The sequence below is a fragment of the Gadus chalcogrammus genome, chromosome 1 (genome assembly GCF_026213295.1).
Source record: "Gadus chalcogrammus isolate NIFS_2021 chromosome 1, NIFS_Gcha_1.0, whole genome shotgun sequence".
Lineage (NCBI taxonomy): Eukaryota > Metazoa > Chordata > Actinopteri > Gadiformes > Gadidae > Gadus > Gadus chalcogrammus.
Genome location: NC_079412.1, coordinates 6,996,845 through 7,020,109, shown reverse-complemented (window position 1 = coordinate 7,020,109; position 23,265 = coordinate 6,996,845). Strand labels below are relative to the sequence as shown.

The following is a 23,265-nucleotide window of genomic DNA, read 5'->3' as shown; positions in this document are numbered from 1 at the left end:
CTCTATCTCCTCCAGGCAGGTGGTCAGTGTGGATGTTGGCAGAGGGGCAGAAGAAGTGGGGGTTGTCCTGATGTAGAGCTGTGTATCATCAGCATAGCAGTGGTAAGACAAGCCATGCCTGCTAATGACACTACCCAGGGGGAGCATGTACAGTGAGAACAGTGTGGGGCCCAACACCGAGCCCTGGGGGACACCGCAGGTGACGTTGTTGGTGTGTGATTTTGCTTTGCCCAGGGCAACGTGCTCAGTTCTGTCAGTGAGGTACGAGGTGAACCAGTTCTTCACATTTCCTGACAGTCCAATGGTGTATTGCAGGCGGTGAAGGAGAATATTGTGGTCAACCGTATCAAAAGCAGCTGTTAAGTCCAGGAGGATGAGGAGAGATGGGGAGCCGGTGTCTGCTGCCATCAGGAGGTCATTTGTGACCCTGACCAAGGCTGTTTCTGTACTGTGGCCATAGCGGAAACCAGACTGGAATTTTTCAAACAAGTGATGTTGTATGAGGTGATCCTGGAGTTGTGCTGCAACTGTTTTTTGTATGTACAGTATATGTATATATATTTACATATACCTATGTAAATAGGTATACGTGTATGTATTTAAATATTTATACATATACCTACGTAAATATGCATGTATATAAATATGTATAGATGTGTATATATATATATACAAATAGCGATTGGTCAATAATGACCCGTTCAGAAACATGTATTTCCTCTGACGTCATTAGTGACACGTATATTCAAGATGGCGGCCGTGGCTTGGGTAAGAGAAAAAGCCATTTATCTTTCTACTAACCCTTATTTACTCTGACCATTTCTGTCCTCAATCAGGTCTGATGCATGGGCTGCATTAAAAATGTAGTATTGTTTCAGTGGGAAATAATATGTTATATTAAGAATGGTCTTTGGGCCTCGTCGTTGACGGAGGTGTGTGTGTTAATGTTGACGGAGGTGCTAGCTCAACGTAGCTAACGTAACTGCATTACAAAAAACAATCGGTTTTATGCTAATTTTGACATCTTAACACATAGCGTCAATGCATCAGTAACATTAACCTTGTTCTGTAGTCCTTCGCTTTGATTTAGTTCGCTTGCATGACTTCAGAACGGCTTGTTAGCTACAGAAAGACAGACGAGTTACCGAGTAGATCACTGAACAGACCGAGAGGTTAGGGCGGTCTGTGGAAGGGTCCTTTAGTTGGTCTACATACTTAGATATATATATACACACATACATATACTGCTGATGTAGATACTTATAACACATGTATACTGCTGGACATGTGTCCCATATCCTAACCTCGACGGAGACATCACTGCTTTGAATACCACATTCCTTCACTTCTTCTACGGAACACAAGTCAGCAGTACTTTCAGAATCAGATAATTGTATTACATCTTATTGTACACCTACACAGGAGTACAATTCTGCGGCTTGGCTCCTCAGACATAGCAGCAACGATACAAGATAAAGAGAAATAAAAATATGTAAAAATAAGTAGCAGCATAGATCACAATGCATAATAATAAAGTAATGTATAAAGTACAAGTATTTAATACTTAGAGAAACTAAGACAGTCGTTATAATAAGTAATGAGTTGAAGTCAAGTGCTAGTGTTACCTAATTGCATTTTATGGATTGTAGTTAATAAGGATCGCCAGCAAAGTTCCCAAACTTGTTCTTTATTTTTTATTTTTTCATGATGTGTAGCTGTCAATGTTGTACTGAAACATGTCAGGGTTGTATATTAAAACAATTGCTTGGCTGGTCGAATTTCTTCCACTTACCTGTAAAAATATGGGTAAGATTGTAAACAGAACGAGTTAATCTTCTGATGTTGGTGTAGTCAGCACTTTACAGTAATAAATGTACACAAGTGGTTCAGGTTAATCAATATTGGTTATTTGTTTTGTCTTGCAGGAGACGGGGTGGGCCTTGGTCCTCGTGTCGACCTTCCACGTCGTCTTCCCATTCTACGTTCCTGGAGTCGCTCCGCAGGACTTTCGTGATAATGAGCCAGTGGATATAAAGGTAAATCTGAACGCTTCATTTGATTCTCATAGGATGTTTCTTTCCCAACTCACGATACAATTCTCCCAGTTTCCCAGATGAGAATTGCACCTACAGATATTAATTTTTCTCTCTTTTGTTTTCAGGCAGTAAAGCTTACGAGCTCCCGCACCCAGCTTCCTTATGAATACTACTCGTTGCCTTACTGTAAGCCAGAGGCCATTCTCTACAAGGCAGAGAACCTTGGTAAGCAGCCTGCCATCAGTGCACAAAGCATCAGTCATGACAAATGTATTTGGAAAATACTATTTTGTGAATATTGCCTAACCTAGCAATGGGGCTGGCCCCGTTCCTAGGTTACTTGTTAGTGCTTTATGTTTAGGTCTCGCGGAGTGAGAAACCGTTAAGTTAGTTACCGTTACTATTCCTACGGTTCGGAATTTAATTCTGTTTGATGGTTGAATGAAGCGTGGACTAGACACTGCCTCCGCCTCGTATTTGAGAACATCGTATTTGAGAACTTTACAATATAATATATAATTTCGCGGCCAAAAGCTGTGCTCGTTTCCAGAATATTATGACTCGTAAAGACTGCGGGTTCTCTGACGTCTCTGGTTTGTGTGAGCCGGAGGCAGAGCGGGAGAGCGATAAGCAGAGTTACGAAATAGCAGGCGGCAGGCGCAGTTCGAAACTGCTGTTATTTGGAACAAATGTGCTGTACTTTCAACACAAATCTAACTATGTCGATGTTGACAATAGCGGCTCGTTCCATATCTCGTGGACAAATATGTTATTATCACGCTGATTTGAACAGCCCTAGTTAAAACACATTTCTATTTTGCAATACGCTTCAAAAAGCAGAACTGATTTATCAAGAATAAGTGCTGTGGAGGAAGTTGCTGTCTTTCGGAGCCATTCTTGTTCCCACTCGGACTCATGTAAACGAGCTTCAATGTAACAGGGGTCGAACAGTGGAGGCTGCTCATTTAGTAGAAAGACCATCACACACATCCGTATATTCGATTGCAGGGCTTGTTCTGTGTTTAGTATAACGGATGGTGTGTTGTGTGATGGAAGTCGTAATGCGGCTGTATAGCGGCGCTACGGTTGGTGCTCTCGCTGGAAACTCACGTTCCAGTTAGACACACTGCGTTGTACATTGTAGAGCTGTTGGACTGAATTCCGGGAATCGACCACAAATTAAGTAGTGAAGTATGGTGTAATTACTATTGAATTTTTTTTTTTTTTTTTTTTTTTTTTTACAAATGTTGGCTAACGTAAGCATGTCTAGGCCAAAAAAAATAAAAGTTAGCTTCCTGTTGGTTGTCAGTTGAGGTCATGGGTAGGTAGGGACATTATTTTATTTATTTTTTCCAGCGGCAGCGAATGATGGGTAGGACTTTTTTCTTTCTTTTTATTTTATTTTTTTCTTTTTCTTATTTTTACAGCAGCTCAGAAAATAATTTGGGTCGCACATACATTTACAGGGTCGGTCGGAAACCGTAACCGAACAAAAAAATATTTTAGGCCCTAGCCCTTCTCCGCTGGCCTAATCGCATTTATAGGGCCATATGAAATCCGTTTTATTTTTTTCCAAATTCCGTTTTATTTTTTTCCAAATTCCGTTTTTTCCGTTTTAATTTTTCATTAATTCAGTTTTTACACTTAAAATCATCAGAACGAGTGTCAAATAAGTGCAAACGAATACAATTTAATCAGATAGAAGACTACATTTATTACAACATCACATCATTGCACTGTTTTTAGTGCTTCAAATAAAAACATGACATAAATATTAAAGTGCTTATAAACTCTTTTTTTATAAACTCAAATTGTTGTTTGAAGGGGCGTGCCCTGGCTACGGCGTTCATTGTTTTTCATATGGATTTTGGACTTCAAGTGGTCATCGCACGTATCTTTGCGTTTCCAATCGATAGTATGTTGACATATTCTACAAAACACCTGAGTGATCTTGTTCGGCTCTGAATTTGGGGTTAGAACCGAATTACGGGCGCTTCAACTTCTTCTTCGGCTTCTTGTTAGGAGCCGGACCTATTGTTTGCGTGGTGGACCGGGGATTTTTTTTAACATTGTTGTGCGAGTGACTGCTAAACATTCAGTGACGTTAATGTCACCTGTGTTGTTTCCCTTTTCCCTCGAAACTGAATTTCACCAAAATAATGGCGAATTCCGCTGCATTCCGCTGCATATTGTAAATGTGACGTCTGATGTGCCTTGTCCCTGTTGCATGTTATATGTGCTGAAGAACAGGAAACTGCTGGAAATCAGTTATTTTACTAAGACAGGCCCGTTTTAAATTGTAACTTTGTTACTTTTAATACTTTCCTGCTTAATAAAATAATAAAAAAAAAAAATTAAAAAAAAATTATCAGTTGATTCCGTTTTTATTGTCCAATTCCGTGATTCCGTCCGCGTTTTCGTTATCGCGGTTTTCATAGGGCCCTACATTTAGAAGAGGATGCTTTTGCACATGCGTTATACATGTTTTCACACATGTTACAAACTTGAGTTTTACTTTTTCATCCAAGAGTAATAATTTAGCAAATGGCTGTTTGCTGATGTGGTGGATTATGATAAATGTTGTATCTCACTGGCATTTGGAGAAGTTTTTATTGCGTGCCATTTATCGAGGTGCACTGTTATTTTAAACGGGTGACATTTGGTGAGCACATTATTATTGATCATTGTCATGGCATTCGATGTCTTAAAGGTTGTCTCTTCCCCCCCCCCATATGACTGCATTGATTGAGTGTTTTGGGACGCCCTTGCCTCCTTGTAAAATAATCCTATGGAGAACCCTGATATTTTTTATTCACTAAACAACTGTCGGTCTAAGTGCTCTCCTGTGGTAGTCCATCTAATGCCCTTCCCGAATCATGCACACCGAGAGTTATTGGGGTGAATTTCCTATGTTTCCTGTGTCTAGGCGAGGTGCTGCGGGGGGACCGCATCGTGAACACGCTGTACAGCGTGGCCATGAATCAGAACAAGAAATGTGAGGTGGTGTGTGACAAGAAGAAGCTCAGCGTCGCGGAGAGCAAGCTGGTGGCGGAGCGGATCCAGGAGGAGTACTACGTCCACCTGTGAGTCACCGTGCTCGTTGAGCGCTGGAAGAGACGACCTATTGATACCATTCTTATTATTAGGTCTTCACTCTCTTTGGCCGCCTGTTGTTATAGTGTGGTTGAAAAGCAAGCCAAACTACTAGTCTAGTAAGGTAGACGGGTTGGAGGGCTGCGGCGTGGTTCTGAGTAAGTGACTCAGTTAGTGCAACGGGGCTCTTTGGTATATAAAAAAAATGGTCTTTAAAAAGATAAGCTGGCCAAAGTACTCTCCTTAAAGTTAAAAAACCTGTGATAAATAGGCTAATTTAAAATAGAATTCTTAAAGTTACATGTTTCGGCCATTGTAGGCCTTCATCAGGGCATTAAACTATTTTTTATTTGTCTATTTTTTTTGGTCTTTTTCCTCCCTATTTTGCGTAATTACCTTTTCTTAAAGTTTGTGAGGTATTTGCACTAAACCCCGACCAGAAAGCCGGTCATATATCAATGCAGTGCTAGTCTACTTTTAGAGAACAACCATTGGAGACTTTCTTTTAAAGGTTATTATTCCACCAGCAGTGAGCCATTAAGAGACGTTTTGATTTTACCACACCTGGTGGTATAATATTTCACCTTTAAATTAATATTTATAAAATGTATATTTAATATCGAAAGTAAATGGGGCCAAAACGCTAAAATCTACCTCTCCATACCTGAACACCTGGGAGTTGTCAAACAAATCAGCATATGTAAACCGGGAGTAAGCAGCCATCCAAAAAGTTAGGAATAGCTGTGAGGACAAAGGTCAGACCTAAACGGCCCACCCCGGTTTATTTAACATTCTTAAACCTGGTATCTGAGCTTTTTTTTGCTGGATATTTTTGCCACAAGGACCCATAATGTTGGCCTGGAAAGTTTTTTTCTGTATCTTGAAAGATTTGACAAAATAATCGTGAAAACTAACCCGTATATGGCCTGAAATTGGCCTGAAATTGTTGATTCTGTTCTGCTTCAGAGAACCCCAGGGACCTACAATTTGTGTTTCCAGAAGAAAAAATAATAATAATTCAGTCCCAAATTCAAATTCCTACTGTTGCAGGTGCTCACCGAGCTATTTTTTAATGGAAATCAATGGGGAAAAACACTGACTTCAACCATTCCGAAGGTGAAGAGTTCAGGGTAGCCAAGTTGGTACATTTGTAGAAAGCATGTGTAAGCTGGTCTCAAACAAGTAGAGGAACTCTTTGGTGACAGGGGGCCCTATACTTTCCAATCCAAAAGAACAATTAGGCCAATCATTCAGCCTCAAATCAGCCCAGGGACTTGAAACTCGACGCGTTGCCCATTAGCCTTGCTACTATTAGCATGTTAGCATGCTAGTGGAATATTGCGCACAAAACAAATTGGCTCATGTGACCACACGCATGTTCTTCAGAAATGCCCATGCAGCAACATGTCTAGTTTCCAATGGCGTTATTTTTTAAATGTGTGTCTCTCAAAGCAAAGCAAATCAATCCTTAGTCAATAGTATTTTCTCCGCTGTACCAGATATTTCTGCATTGTGATGTTGATCACTCTGTCAATACTTGAAGACCTGACGCAAACCTGGCCTTGCTTTGGGTTCTAGGATTGCAGACAACCTGCCGGTGGCCACGCGGCTGGAGTTCTACCCCAACAGAGAGGCCGGGGCCGAGGAGGAGCAGAGGAAGGACTTGGTGAAGGACGTCCAGTACGAACATGGCTACAGGCTGGGTTTCACAGACAACAACAAGGTACAGTGCCATTGTTAAGCTGTATTTACAGTTCTGCGTACAACATGTTTGTGAAGATCCGTGGCAGGATGTCGATTTTCAGAAAGCTGGCTGTATAGCAGGGGGTCACATTAACGTGTATACAGGAGTGTACTTGGAGGTATTATAATAATTGACACAGGGTCTCAAATGAACGCCTGACAAGCGGCAATTGTTGCTCAATTTTCCGTTTGGCGAGTAAATCTTGGAAAGCTATCCGTCAGACTAGCGGGTCACGGTTAGTAGTAAAATAGACATGTAATTAAATATCTGGCATTGATGCCTTGGAGGAAGTGACTCATGTTTGTCCCTTCACAGTTTAGACACTTGAGCCATGCTACTGTTCACCGTACGGTACATCAGCTGCTCTACACCGGAGCTCTCCGCTTAACTGTCACTTGCCGCCGGTCTGCTGTGAGCTTCCCGTAAACCAGATAGATATTATATGTGGGATCTATAGGGGCCGGGATCTATAGGGGCCCAGTTCTATAGGCACCCGATTCTAAAGGGGCCCGGTTTTATTTTGATCCGGTTCCAAATTTCTCAAAATCTATAAATCTATCTCGCAAGACGAGTCGTGTCATTAAAATCAAATCACTGGTGCAAAAACATACAGATTGCCTCATAAATGTATTGAATCATAAGTTAAATTGCCTGTAAAATCGCGTTAATATAACAATTGAATGGCCTCACGCCCTCGTCCGCTTCATTTGTCATTTGGTTGTTGGTGGTCAAATGCGTGTCTACATTTAATATGGGGATATTGAATTAACATCATGACTCCCCATGCGTTAATGGTTTTCCCCTTGTCTATTTTCAGTTCTACCTGCACAACCACCTCTCCTTTGTGCTCTACTACCACCGAGAGAGGCTGGAGGAGGGGAACGACCACGACTACCGGGTGGTGCGCTTCGAGGTGGTGCCCCAGAGCGTCAAGGTTGAAGGTATGCTGGTGCACAACAGACTAGTCCCTAGTTAATCTGTTTTAGGGATCTACCACTACAGACTAGTCCCTAGTTAGTCTGTATTAGGGATCTACCACTCACAGACTAGTCCCTCAATATTCTGTTTTAGGGATCTACCACTACAGACTAGTCCCTAGTTAGTCTGTATTAGGGATCTACCACTACAGACTAGTCCCTAGTTAGTCTGTATTAGGGATCTACCACTCACAGACTAGTCCCTCAATATTCTGTTTTAGGGATCTACCACTACAGACTAGTCCCTAGTTAGTCTGTATTAGGGATCTACCACTACAGACTAGTCCCTAGTTAGTCTGTATTAGGGATCTACCACTACAGACTAGTCCCTAGTTAGTCTGTATTAGGGATTTACCACTACAGACTAGTCCCTAGTTAGTCTGTATTAGGGATCTACCACTACAGACTAGTCCCTAGTTAGTCTGTTTTAGGGATCTACCACTACAGACTAGTCCCTAGTAGGGCTGGGATAAACGATTATTTTTTAAACGATTAATCTAGCGATTATTTTTTCGATGCATCGATTCATCTAACGATTCATTTTTTCAGTCCGATTCGATTTCGATTCGATTCTCGATTATCTCCCCATTAATTGACTAATAGCAATTTATACATGTTGATTTACATATCTGAATGATAAAATATGAATTCCTTAACATTTCAATACATGTTTATTGCCTTTAAATTCCAATATAAAAGTGCAAAGTAATGCATTCTTAGAATTCTACGGTGCTCGGTCATCTGCAGCTGCTACCGGGTGGCGCCTCTTCAGGTGCTGGTGAATTGCCGTGTTGCTAGAATGGAAAGGCATCTCCTTTTTTGGCGCCTTGCACTTATGAAAGTCTGAGGAGCCACTCGCGTTGCAACTACGCCCCGGCGCCGCCCATCTATTTTTTTTTTTTTTTTTTCTTTTTTTTTTTTTTTTAAATCGACGCGCATTTTTCGCGTCGACGTAATTTATGCGTCGACGTCGTCGATTACGTCGACGCGTCGTCCCAGCCCTAGTCCCTAGTTATTCTGTATAAGGGATCTACCGGCCGGACTAGGAGAACACTGTAGGGCAGGCTTTTCCTACTGTAAAAGTTCAAAAGGTCCTGTTCTGCGGGATTGGTAGAAAACCAGGTGAACCTGCTTTTCTTTTGCACCAAGGCTAAATATCTAAACTGCACCCAGCCCAATGTATTCAAAGAAGATCTATTCAAATTAAAAAGGAAAAGACTGTAAATGCAAACTAAACCCCCAGATTATTGGTAATGTGCCTATATATCTTTAAATCTATATATTCTCTGATGGCGCTCACAAGCAAACCCCTTTGCTTATTATTTATTCTGTTTGTTTTTCATTCGGCAAGTAAATGGTCACGCTTCCATTCCTGTTTGCATATAAATACATATATAATATAATATATATAATAAATATAATATAATACCAAACAAGTTGCAGTACCAGAGTTGCAATTCCAGGGCTATGAATGTGGTTCCCCGTTATGGATACAATAAGGGCACTGTTGGTGTTTTTCTGCCATTCGGAGTGAACAAAAAACATTGTTTGCGACTGTAAATGGGGAAGTGGCTGAAATAAAATGCATTGAGAACTTGACCAATGAGATGTTCACCGCTGCGAGCCCCACCCTAAAGTTCCTGTTTTAAGAAAATAATTATAATTTATAAACCTGTCTTCCGGGGAGCATTCCCCCCCCGGGCCCCTTGATGGTCGGAGGTCCACCCACCATAGTCTCTAGAAACCCTGGGAGAAACACTCGGGTCAGGTGTCACATGTTCATGGGGTTCTCAAGATATCTACCTGTTTCATCAAGTTTATATTGTCAAATGTGCATTGGATTTATTGATTTATTTGGAAATTTAGCCTAAAAGTACCTCTAGTTAAACCGCTATCTTTGCTCTTTACTTTGTCAACATCAAATATTGACTCGGGTACTAATATGATGTGCTCTGACCCTGATGTACTGGGGGGCTACCAACAGATATTGCACCAGGTGGTATTCAATCTAAAACATTACTTAAATCTCTGTTGTATCTTTATTCACTCTAACCCAAGTAGCAGCCAAACGGATGATCTCATTCTGAGCCAGGTAGAACCCTGCCGTGGGCCACATGTGATTGCCTTCTTCAAATGCCAACACTGCCTAGTTCCTTGGGATATGTTTACACAGTTTTGAATAAGAAATAAAGAAAATGTCAAGTGGCTTGCGTTGGCTAGATAAGCATTTGATTGTCCGCTGTCAACCTATTTGCTAGTTCAAATTACGAGCAGAGATGGGTTGCGGGGTAACATTCACTTCTACCACAATTTTTAACAATTTAACTTGACAATAACTTTGAAAATATAATCACCCTGTGCTATATTGTTTGCTGGGTTATATATACCTAACAGGCAAGATAAATGGTTAGTCAAGTCAAGTTTATTTATATAGCACATTTTAAAACAACAGTAGTTGACCAAAGTGCTGTACACAAATACAATATAAAAAACAAAACAAAGAACAAGAATGCTTAAAATTGCATATTAGCAACAACAATGAATAAAATAAAATCATAATTTTTGTTCATTTACCGGTGAACATCACCGGTAAATGGTCTGAAATCGGCACATCACAAAATTCACTAATACACACATTTAAGCCATGGGACAGAACAAGGTCTAGTGTATGACCCTTTTCATGCGTCGGGGCAGTAACGGACTGTGTGAGGTTAAAAGAGTCAATGAGATTCAAGAAGTCTTTAACTAAGGGCCGGGAGTCGCAACACACATGGATATTAAAATCGCCTATGATTAATAAGCGATCTGTGTTCAAGACAATTCCCGCCACAAAGTCATAAAAATCCTGGATAAAATCCTTATAAACTTCGGGGGACGGTAGATCACAGCACATAGAACAGGAGGTTGAACATGTATCTCGAAGAGTTGCAGTTCAAAGCTAGAGAAGCTGTTTGACAGAGTTTGGCGGCAGCGGAAGCTGGATTTAAAAACTGACGCCAGCCCTCCCCCTTTCCCAGTAATCCGGGGGGTGCTAATGAAGGTACAGTCAGGCGGAAGAAGTTCAGCAAATGCTGTAAGCTCGCCAGCGCGAAGCCATGTCTCTGTCAAAAACATAAAATCTAAGTTCCTGGACGTGAAGAAATCATTTAAGATTAATGTTTTATTAGTTATTGATCTGGCATTGATAAGTGCCAATCGTAGAGTGAGCTCCGCGGTGGAAGATGTATTGTGCTTGCGGGTCATTTTGATGGGCCGCAGCAGACTACGATCCGCTCCCCATCTTCCTCCCCTCCTAGTGTGCAGGCTAGATGTGCGAGGTAGATTGCAGGCGCTGTCGGTAATAATGGTCTGTAAAGGGAATAGTGTTGGCTCGTTCGTTCGCGAACCGGTTCGAATGACCGAGTCTTTAGGACGAACGAACTGAACCGGTTCGTCTCACTCGTTCGTTCGGTTGTCTTGTTCACCATTCGATTCACCGGAAACTCGGCTGAACGAACGAACAGGTTTCCGGTAGCACTAACTCCACTGAGTCTGACTGACTCAACTGAAAACCGTGCAATGGCGTGCATTCCATGATGCGATTCACCGTTACCGGAAACTAGGCTGAATCGCGAACGACTCCTCCACGTTCAGTCGAGTTTCCGGGGAATCGATTCACCGGAAACTCGACTGAACTGGGAGGAGTCGTTCACGAATCGTATGTTCGTTCAGCCTGGTTTCCGGTAGCGGTAAATCGCATCTTGGAATGGACCCCATTGCACGGTTCTCAGCTGAGTCAGCCAGACTCAGTGGAGTTAGTGCTACCGGAAACTCGACTGAACGAACGAACGAACGATTCGCAAACGACTCCTCGTGGCGAACTGAATCACGCGAACTGGGTCACGGAAACGAATCATTGAATCCACCACTAATGTGTCATTTGAAAACAGTCAACTATGCGTACCATTGTGTGGAGCAGATTGTACGGCATGCTGTATGTTTGCAGCTAGCCCCGAGCTGCCCAAAGTGTTTGGGTGGATTCCATCAGTGCTATAGAGAGAAGTGCGGTTCCAGAACAGATTGAAGTTATCGATAAAAGCGAAGTTATGAATTTTGCAAGTGGACTGGAGCCATGTATTGAGATTTAGGAGTCTGCTAAACCGCTCTGGGCGTTGGGACATGATTGGCAGGGGACCACTGATTAAAAACGGACTTTCCGCAGCGTTTTAAGAAAGAGAAGAGGTCATTAAAATCCCGCTTTGTCAGCTCGGTTTGTCGACGGGCCATATCATTGTAGCCTGTGTGGACTATCACTCGATGTATGGAGGACGGAAGGGAATGAATAAGCTCTGGAAGTTTGTCCAGGATGGATGTGACTTTGGCTCCAGGAAAGCAACGTGTAGTGGCATTGAAAAAACGGATATCCCTGGTTAGGGGAAAACAATTTTGCAATCATTTTGGCATTACCGATGCTGGATAGATCCGGATTTGATGTAGAGGACACTTGTTGAACACTTGGGATAGTCTCCTGAAAGACCATTTAGTCAATTGAACACCGTCCATTGAAATGTCTGAACAAATCTGTTTCGGTGTGTAACACATCGGAACAGTTGTGTGGTACACTAAACGGCTGCGTAGTTCAGTCACCAGTGGTGGCCATGGCAACACATCCCAGCACCGCTCCACCATAATGCACAGCGCTAACGGCACCACCCTTCTGTCTGCTTTTTGTCCAGACCTGAAGCCAGTGGAGAGAGCATGCACACTACCAGAGGCCAGCGGCTCCGCACCCCAAGAGATCGACCCCAGCAGAGAGAACGAGGTCCTCTTCACCTACTCTGTGGACTGGAAGGTAGGTGTCCCCACAATGGCGCCGCACAGTGTTTTACCGAGATCTATCTATGTCAACCCATCCTCTCACTCTCTTGTTCACTCTCTCTCTGGAACAGGAGAGCCAGATCAAGTGGGCCTCGCGGTGGGACACCTACCTGACCATGAGTGATGTCCAGATCCACTGGTTCTCCATCGTCAACTCTGTGGTGGTCGTCTTCTTTCTGTCTGGTGCGTTGCTTCAAACACATCCAATTTAAAATACTGCTCATAATATTTGCAACCATTCCCGCATTCGTTTTTCTTAGTTAGGACTCTTGGTTTGCTTGTTGTTGTTGTTTTGGTGAGTGGTCATGAATCTGTTGTGTGCCATTAAGAAAAAGAAGGAAAAGCCTGTAAACGCAGCACTACAGAGTTTAGTATGGACTCGTTTTCTGACCATGTCAGTACGTTTAAATGTAAAGGAAGACTTTTAGGAACGTAGAATGAACTCAACTTTCATCACTTTTACAAAGGAAAAGGAATCGGTGGGATAACGTTTCAATACAATGGTTTGTAAATATGGAACAGAGTTGGTTTGAAGCTTTGTGTCATGTCTCCACAAGGCATTCTGAGCATGATCATCATCAGGACCTTAAGGAAGGACATCGCCAACTACAACAGGGAGGATGACATTGTAAGTACACAATCACACAAACGCTGTGTTTGAGAGACGGGAGAACAATGGGAGAACCCCTAAATCTGTTTCTCTCTTCAGGAGGACACCATGGAGGAGTCTGGCTGGAAGAACGTCCACGGAGACGTCTTCCGCCCGCCGCAGTACCCAATGATCCTCAGCTCCCTGCTGGGCTCTGGCATCCAGCTGTTCTGCATGTTCCTCATCGTCATCTGTGAGTCGCACACTCACCACTCAGTCCCTTCTGCTCAACTCCATATAGGTTTACGTTCTCAATGGATAGAACTGGCTTATGGTTGATTCATTGATGGTTATGAGAATTCAGGTAGTTCTATTATATGTTAAATGTATGGTTATATTTCATGATGATATCTTTTTAATAGTGTTCAAGGCATAAACATCGGTGCACAATATAAACGTGTGTGTGTGTGTGTCCCCAGTCGTGGCCATGTTAGGGATGTTGTCTCCATCCAGCCGAGGGGCTCTGATGACCACATCCTGCTTCCTCTTCATGTTCATGGGGTAAGTGCCAAGCTCCATATGGTTCCAGGAAGGTGCCACTCGTAGTCGTACTATTCCGTTTCAATGTTGTGGTCTTCTGCTGACTCTGGACCCTGCAGCGTGTTCGGGGGCTACTTCGCTGGGCGGCTCTATCGCACACTCAAAGGCCATCGGTGGAAGAAAGGAGCGTTCTGTGTAAGCATCTCCCAGCTCAAATGTTTAATGTTGACCCAAGCCAAAGGGATATCTCAGTGGACTCTAATATTGTCTAACCCTCTCACTCGTGGTGATGGTAGAATCCACAATAGTGTTTTTAGTGTCTTTGTTTACTCCCTTGCAGACGGCCACGCTGTACCCAGCAGTCGTCTTTGGAATCTGTTTCGTCCTCAACTGTTTCATCTGGGGTGAACACTCCTCTGGAGCGGTGAGCACTCAAATTCTCTACCCTTAACCCTCTCTGTCATCCCGTGTCTCATCATGCCTTCCTCTTAAATGACTTAAAGACTGCATAAGAAAGATTCAAATAGAGGTTTGTTTTGGTGGTAAGGGTACGTGACCGTGTACCCCCACCTTGCGCATTATAAATGTAACGGCCAATTAGGATACCAAATAGTTTACTGCGGGAAAGAACAGCTGACAGGAACATCTACTCTCCTATTGGCTGTCACTCGTCGACGGTCGCAGGCATGTGTGTGTGTGACACACAGGCCCATCGTCGTAGCTCCCCCATCCCATCATCGCTGGGGGACATTTTATATTAATTTTACAAATCAGGGAGGGGTTATGCACCGTCCTCTAATGAAGCATACTGGCCACTTTATCCTGCCCCTGATTTGATTATGGAGTAGATCTTCCAAGTTCTAGAATGAACAGATAAGAAATGAAGACGTCTTGCAGATAAGCTTCAATGTTGACGGTAATGGTCTCCTGTTCTGGCTGTATGTGTTGAGGTGTTGCTCCCCGTGCCCCCCCTAGGTCCCCTTCACCACCATGCTGGCCCTGCTGTGCATGTGGTTTGGCATCTCCATGCCGCTGGTCTACCTGGGCTACTACTTTGGCTTCCGGAAGCAGCCCTATGATAACCCTGTGCGCACCAATCAGATCCCGCGGCAGGTCCCGGAGCAGCGCTGGTACATGAACAAGTTTGTAGGGTGAGTGGGCCTCCAGGCAACCATGGAAACACATCTGGGGTGTAGCGGTACACTGAAGTCACGGTTCGGTTCATACCTCGGTTCAGACGTCACGGTTCGGTACGACTTTGATACAATGAAGGGAAAAGAAAAAACTAAAATGCAGAAGGCAATTATTTTTTATTGTCTCAGGTTGTACCACCTAGTGTCATACAGTCTCTCCCCTGAGCTAGCTGCAACAGCCTGAACTGTGTTATCTAAGATGTAAACAGTAAACAATAAGTACCCCACATCACCTCCAGACTCCATCCGTAACTTGTAAACAAAATAAGGCAATTAGTTATAAAATGGAAAATTCAGCATGTCTGATTTATGAAAGTGCAAATTACACAGAATTTGCGCACTTCCACCGGAGGGTGCAGGTCGGTTCGGTGCGGCTTGGTGGAGTAGTGAGGGTGCGGTTCGGCACAGCTCAGTTACAGCTCGCGTTTCCAGCCCGACACAGTGTAGCCTGCTAATATATAAGGAAAAAGAAGAACGCGCACAATGAACAAAGATCAACAATGTAGGACGTCCAAGAAGGATGGCAAACTTTTGTGCGACATTTTCTTCAATAAACGAAGCTTTCGCCGTTGTCCAGAAATACCTCGCGGACAATGTGTTTGTTTATTATCCCCCTGTCTCACGGAAATGCGATTCTGTCGACCAATCAACGGACGGCGTGTGTAGCTCGAACTTGCCGGCACCCTTTCAGGCGTCTGAGTTGTCCCTGAAGATCGTGTATCTAACATTAGTTCGGCATTACATTAATTAATTTGCACGCCAGTTTTATTCAATTTTATACCGTGTATTCTGCGTGTAAATCTATGCACTGAACCATGACGTCCGTACCGATTCGGTTACACCCCTAAAACCCATAATGCACCTGTGTGCTCACTGCTCACACACTGGAACACCATTTAACCCAGGGGTCACCAACCTTTATGAACCTGAGAGCTACTTCATGAGCACTGAGTCATACGAGGGGCACCCAGTTCTATACACTCTTCTGAAATAACAAATTTGCTCAGTTTGCCTTTAGTTATATGTTACTATTAATGATTAATGATACTCATCTATGTGAAGACATGTTAATTAATTAAGTCATGTGAATGATTTCTCACAATAATTATCAACAATGACTTAAAAAAGGTGGGAAAGAGTTGTTCAAGAATGAGTAGTGCTATGTTTAGAACAGGCCTGCGGGCGCCTCATGTGGTCCTTGCGGGCGCCGTAGTGCCCGCGAGGACACTGTGTTGGTGACTCCTGCTTTAACCCAACTTGGCGTTTCTGTTTGTTGCACTAGAATCCTGATGGCCGGTATCCTCCCCTTTGGTGCCATGTTCATCGAGCTCTTCTTCATCTTCAGCGTGAGTTCATCTTGTCCCGTGTGACTACAGTTAGACCTTCAGATGAACGGTTCATTAGGGGCACATTAACCCAGCTTTAGTCTTTTTCCCATGCCAAGTGTGTGTAATTCTATGTGTTTGTCGACGACTGCAGGCCATCTGGGAGAACCAGTTCTACTACCTGTTTGGTTTTCTGTTCCTGGTGTTCATCATCCTGGTGGTGTCCTGCTCGCAGATCAGCATCGTCATGGTCTACTTTCAGCTCTGTGCAGAGGTACTGGCGAACATCACGGTCTTCTAGTAGAATGGGATACCCCACCAAACGTGTGGGCAAGGTTTACAGTCTGTTCATTGCTGATGACCCGGAAAATGATGGGTTGGTTGAACATTGTGACGGTGGTTGAGTTTGTTTTGCTGTCCAGCTCCAACTGTCAGTTCAATGGTCAACAGTAAAGGCCCCATGTTCTGACTTTACTTTGTACATTCTCTCGCAGGACTACCGATGGTGGTGGAGAACATTCCTGGTGTCTGGAGGCTCAGCTTTCTATGTCCTGGTCTATGCTGTCTTTTACTTCATCAACAAGGTACAACTTCATCAACCTGGACGAAATTCATCCTGCCGTACCATGCGTTGTCTCCGGGACTACCCTTAATACCTCCTTCCGGTTTCAGCGTTGTTATGGGTGTTACACAATACATCCTCTAGAGGGCAGTGACTCTCGTGTCACAAATTACCGGCATCGGCAATCGCAAACATGGCATCTGTAGAGATGATTTTTCTTTGTGTCATCCGAAATCGAAAAAAAAAAAAGGTGCATAAAGTGTAGGCCTACGCGGCGGTGGCATGTGACACCCCTCACCAACCCGCAGATTCTCTCCTCAAAATGTTGCGCCATTTTTAAATGACCAGTTACAACTCATTGCCAAAGCAAGTGAACAATAAAATAAAAAGGTCAGGTATATGGTATAATATAAGTATAAAACGTTAAATACAATATATATATATATATATATATATATATATATATATATATATATATATATATATATATATATATATATATATATATATATATCTCATAGATATTATGCTACTCTCTATTTTCGCGAATGGTTGGACTTCTGACTCTACTGCCGCCTCGATTTCCGTTGGTATTGCTCCGTTTCTTCCGGAGCACTCCGGATTCGTAAGCTCAGAGGCGACGGACCCACTGACGGACAAAACGTCCTCCGGGACCGGACGAAAGGGTTCCTATCCGTATTTACCGTAGGGTGTGAATGTTTCCAGGAAGCCTAACCCTTGCTGTCCAGACAGAGCCTCATCTCCCACAGCACTGTGGCTTTATACATATGTGTACTAATAGTCTAACCCTCAATCCAACGCAAACATCAAAATCTACCGATGCTCATGCAGAGCTTCACAAGCAATTCGCCGCTGGTGTCAATGGCGCCAAATGGCATAGATTACTATGTTGATGCTCATTTAAAACGTATTAAAACGTTTAAATAAAAAAAAAATCGTTTTGGGATTAACTTGCTTGTTTGTATATTTGGTTTAAATTCAGATATACTTATGTGAATATATATACACACAAAATGATATCTGCGACTAAATTTGGTTTTGATGTTCAATATTTGCTTTCTGATGAATAGCTCATTGAGAGATTTATTTTAGATGATTATTTTTTTTCTAGGCCTACTTAATGTTCTGTAGGCTATATAATGTATACAGACAGGAGCGTTTCACGCTGTGCTGTCATGAATCATCTTCCAGTCAACAGCGTCTAGCTGGCCCAGCGGGGTTTGGAGGGCGGATTGGCCAACGTTAGGCGTGGCCTTTGTGGCCAGATGTTTTATCTCTCGCGTCTTTTTATATAGCATGGCTGGGCGCTCACTTCCTTTGTCTTATGAGTGGCTTTTGGTCCGGCTGGGGTAGAGCCATACGTTTCACTTTGGGTTTGGATGTTGTGAGGTTGACAGCGGGCGTCATGTTACCCTGCGTTCACACCAAAAGATGCAAAAAGTTGACGCGCGTCGTGATCCCATTCAAAGTGAATGTAGAGACGCGTTGCTGCTTTGCTGCCGCAGCATTTGCTGCCAAGAAAACGGGCAGCAAAACTTGATTTGCGGCGCGTCAAAATCTGATTTGCGGCGCGGCATGCCCGTGCCCGCTGCCGGGCACGGGCGAAGGGCGCGTTCACGTATTTTGCGGCGCGTCAAATGCTGCTCGAGTTGAAATATTTCAACTTTTGACGCGCCGCAAACCTTTGACGCGCCGCAAAACTTGATTTGACGCGCCGCAAAACTCAGGCGTCAACGCGTTCGGGCAGCAAATGCATCTTTTGGTGTGAACGCAGGGTTAGAACTCCACCTGCCCGCGCTGCCACACGGCCAACAAGCCTTCAAAAGCCGTGTTCTGGAATATTCAATTCAATACCCTGTTTTGGAGCTTTCTCAACATAATATAAAATGTATTTGCATAATATATTATATAATATATTCTTATATACTAGGGATGCACCGAAATGAAAATTCTTGGCCGAAACAGAAACCGAAAATACTCAAACAGTTGGCCGAAAGCGAATACCGAATGTGGCTTTTGCTGTTTTTCATTCATTTCATTCATTAGTTTTAACAGGTGTGCTCGGCTCTTTTTTCATCGCCGTGTATTGTCATTTAGTTGTTTACAAACTTACGTGCGGCTCTTTTTTAATCTCTTTTGATGAAGCGCACATGGCTCATTCCACACTGGTTGCTTTTTTTTTCTCACATCATCAAAAATAGAAATGTTCGGTATTTTCTTTCGGCATTTTTACTCATGTTTTGGGCAATTTTCGGCCGAATTTTCGGTGCATCCCTATTATATACTTGTTTGCACCCTAATCTTCACTAAAGTGTGCTGTTGCTACGGTTTGAGTGTTAGGTAAACTAAACAAACTCTGCCCACACCGTGTTTTTTTATTTACTTTATAAATTTATTTAATTCATGTGGATTGTGTAGTTACACTTCAAAATACCATTTTACATGTGGGATGACTACTGTTGGACTGAGAGGGGAGGTTTACATTTTATAATATTGTAATATAATACCTGTACAGGACTGTAAATGACTCTTTAAATGTATGAATTTAAGACCTCTGAACTGTAAATGTTTGTTTGTTGAGCTTTTTCAAATGCTGGGTTTTCAGGAAATGCTGGTATTACGGCTAGGAGTCAGGGAAGCAAATAGAACAAAAAGGTCCATACAAAAAAACTATTTTGAAATCACTGCTAATATAAATGGGTCCTGAATCACTGAAAGGCTTTGTGTGCCACTTGGGTCGAGCACTTCTACATCCTGCTTGTCCTAACCAGTTTGCACCTCTACAAACTGTAGTGTTGAGTGATGTTAATCCCAGTATAGATGCCCTGACTAGGACCATTTAGCTGGGATTGGTCTGAGCACTGTCAATTTAAAACGGGAATATATTCCTTTAAATGCTGTGTATATCAAGCGTGTTAATTAAATGGATGAACCAAGGCTCCTCAGACAGTAACGTGTGCATGTGTCTGTGGTTCCAGCTGGACATTGTGGAGTTCATTCCCTCTCTGCTGTACTTTGGCTACACGGCCCTGATGGTCCTCTCCTTCTGGCTGCTCACCGGCACCATCGGCTTCTACGCAGCCTACATGTTCATCAGGAAGATCTACGCCGCTGTCAAGATTGACTGACATGCTTTTCTTTCTTTTTTTGAGGAGTTATTTTTTTGCCACATTTTTTTTAATCTATATTTTATTCATGTCTAGCAAGCACTGACTTGTGTGACTGTTTGTGTGTCTGTGTGTGTGTGTGTCTGCGCGCGTGTGTGTGTGTGTCTGCGCGCGTGTGTGTGTCTGCGCGCGTGTGTGAGGGGGGAAGGGACAGCCAACGTGGGAGTTTACGGTGTCGACAGCTTCACTCACCGACCTGAAGGAGGAAAGAAACCAAGAAGCTGGCACACACGCTGCTGTTCCCCTCGCCATCTTTTACTCTCATGCTCCCTGAGACCGACTGCTTTCTTCTGGTTTAGGACGTGTGCGATGCTGTTGAACCTTTCACACCAGAGATGGGCCAAAATACGTCTTGTTGTCTGTAATTCTTTGATCATTTTTTGGACTTTTTTTATGAGCTGTATCAGTTGGGCAGGTCTTTGTTATCCTTATTTTTAACAGAAGCGTTGGTCTATGAATGAAAATAATTATATTAATATTATAGTGGCTTTACTCTTTCTTTTCTCTTCTCTTGTGAAAAAGGACTTTGTGATCACGTTAGTTTTCTACGATCAGAGGTGGTAGTTGGGACTGTGGTGGTAACGGCGCTGGGGTTGATTTGGTAGAGCCCAGAAAGGCTTGATAATTCTGTATGAAACGTGGGAGGATATTAAACAGTTGGATTTGTATTTGTCCCTGTGTGCCCATTTTCATTTAGACATGGCTCCGATCATAAGCTTTCTTTTTCCAAAAGATGTTGGCTAATTCTGCCGATTGGGGGCGGGGGTTGGTCTCACCGCTGCTCGGCACAGGCTACAGACGTGTTGAAGTTACATGACCAATCACAGAGCCAGAGTTCTCATTGATGCTGCTGCCGTTAATGGAAACAATGAAATACAATGCAAAGTGAGGACTACCATGTATGTGTAATTATATAAAAGATCAGAATGTGGACCTTTATGATAAAATGACACTTGAATGGATCCCCTTCTGAACGCTGTGGTCTTGCTTTTTTCTACAAAGAATTCACATTTTTGTTGTATGTGTATACGGTGCAAAAAACTAGCTTTGTAGCAGTGCTTATACCTTGCAAACTATGCATATATGGACAGGGAAATGCCTACATTTGGTTGCTCGCACGGATCATAAACATTTATTCCAAACACCCTGTAAAATCCCAGTTTCTCCTCCCTTTGATAGTTATTGTGGTAAACGTGGTTATCAGACAGTGGAGGTTGACCTAAACATGTGGAATAGGATTATTCTGAGCTAGGCTGTTTCACTCGTAATCTCGTGATGCGTTTCTTCCTATCATGAATCAATAACTGCCAAGCTTTATCTTGCAACAAAGTCTTGCCCCTTCTGCAAACCACACACTGGCATCAAGCCGTAATTTAAGCCAGACAATAAACAATTATGAGGTTGAGTTGCAAAGCTCCTGACCGAAGAACAATATCTGATGGTACATACTGGCATTTATAGGAAAATCAGAACGTCTTCCAAACCATCCAGTTGGCACTAGTTACGCTTGGCTTTTGTTCTGGGTCGTGTCTAATCTAGGGAAGATGTTTAAGATGGCCCGCCGTGTGCGTGTGAAAAGTGCCAGGCACTTTGTCTTTTGCATGACATTCCAATAGTTTGTTTTGCAACCCATTATACAATCATGACACATTTTGACACTTCTGTAACATTTGTGTGAGATGCGATGCAAGTGCCAAACACTGCGCAATATATATATACGCATATATGTGCAAATAAATACATTTCTAAGAAAAAGGGATCAATGGCTGTTCTGATGAATGGTTGATTTACTCAATGCAGTTCTTACTCCATTCATTCAATATTCTCTATCACAAATTATTGTCACAAAACTATCCTTGAGGCTGATCCACTTTATTCTTCATTGTTATACTTTCTGAATGCATAACAACGTTGACTTTGAATTCATGAATAAACTACTTTCATTTAGTGTTCCCTGGGCCTTTTAATTGTGAAAACATAACCTAATTTGTTAGTGAACAAGCTTTACATTTAGTTTAATCGTCTGTAAACCTTGTTTCATTTGCTTAAGCACGCGTGTGCAAACTAAAGTTTGTATCTGTATGTGACCTAAAAGAGGCGAATCGACTGAAGCTATAGAGTTGATAAGGATTACTTTCAGAGCATAATATAACAGCTTTGAAGACCACTGAGGGTCCCATGTCAACGCCGAATCCAGACTGAGGCCAAGTATTTACTTTGCATGCTTTGCTTTATGAAGATGTCTTAAGATTGCTGGTTTTGTCTTCAACTTGGAGATTTGTGATTGAAACAGACTTAAAAGTAAATCTATTTTTTATATAATTCAAACACACTTTCCCTTATTTCTTCTGAGGTAAAGTTAATTTGAGATTTTTGTAAATGACTGCATGCATCCGATTATAACTTTAAACCAGCTTTAACATTTAATTGTTATTATTGTATGAATGTTGCAGACATTTTAATGTGTACATCTTTACAGAATCTTTTAATCAGTCTCTGTATTCATCTTCATCAGAATTATAATTTAATCTATTTGACATACAAATATTACATAACCTTCAAATAAACTACTTTGTGGTTTGGTCATACCTAATCTCGTAGTAGGTTAAGAGATATAAATGACACTTTATCCACCAATAAAGTAGCGTCGTATCCCAGAAAGGCTTTTATAGAATAGTTTCTGTAAAGAAAAATGCATCTAATCTGTTTGGCTTCAGAGCTATGGGTTTCTGAGCGCTGCACAAATGGCTCCTCTATAGCCCGTTGACATGAGGAAACACCTGTCCCAAGGATACATCTGTCTAAGATGATCTCTTCACTGGCCTCCCCAAAAAGTCAATCAGGCGGCTGCAATAAATTCAAAAAGCTGCCAGAATTTTAACAAAAAAAACAAAAAAGAGAACACATCCCACCAATCCTCGGGTATTTGCATTGGCTTCCAGTACAAGTCAGAATTGAGTTTAAAGTCCTCCTTATCATCAAGAAACTCAATGGCCTGGGGCCAAAATACATCTCAGATATGCTAATCTATTAAAAAATTAAGTCACTTAAGGCCAAAGTGTAACGGGGGGGGGGGGGGTTAGGCAGAACCCAAGTGCACAGAAAGACAGACGACAGTTGTAGAACAGTTTCAAGGATTTATTCTGGTACAGGATTGGGCA

At 42.5% G+C, this 23,265-nt stretch overlaps 1 protein-coding gene across 1 annotated transcript; it reads left to right on the top strand.

Annotated features, from left to right (window-relative positions):
* The first annotated feature begins 707 nt into the window (after positions 1 to 707).
* On the top strand, positions 708 to 22,068 carry tm9sf4 (transmembrane 9 superfamily protein member 4). The gene is made up of 18 exons (XM_056586225.1): positions 708 to 768; positions 1,926 to 2,036; positions 2,162 to 2,261; positions 4,963 to 5,119; positions 6,708 to 6,852; positions 7,691 to 7,814; positions 12,566 to 12,681; positions 12,779 to 12,890; positions 13,265 to 13,335; positions 13,417 to 13,549; positions 13,776 to 13,857; positions 13,956 to 14,031; positions 14,177 to 14,260; positions 14,812 to 14,987; positions 16,312 to 16,375; positions 16,509 to 16,628; positions 16,849 to 16,938; positions 19,916 to 22,068. The coding sequence occupies exons 1-18, from the start codon at positions 751 to 753 to the stop codon at positions 20,063 to 20,065; spliced, it is 1,929 nt and encodes a 642-aa protein (XP_056442200.1). The 5' UTR covers positions 708 to 750; the 3' UTR covers positions 20,066 to 22,068.
* The last annotated feature ends 1,197 nt before the right edge of the window (positions 22,069 to 23,265 follow it).

What these genes read in the sequence shown, in the direction of transcription:
- tm9sf4 (XM_056586225.1), top strand. An exon ending in ATGAGCCAGTGGATATAAAG is followed by an intron (nt 2,037 to 2,161) that starts GTAAATCTGAAC and finishes TTTTGTTTTCAG; the next exon opens with GCAGTAAAGCTTACGAGCTC. An exon ending in TTCCTCTTCATGTTCATGGG is followed by an intron (nt 13,858 to 13,955) that starts GTAAGTGCCAAG and finishes TGGACCCTGCAG; the next exon opens with CGTGTTCGGGGGCTACTTCG.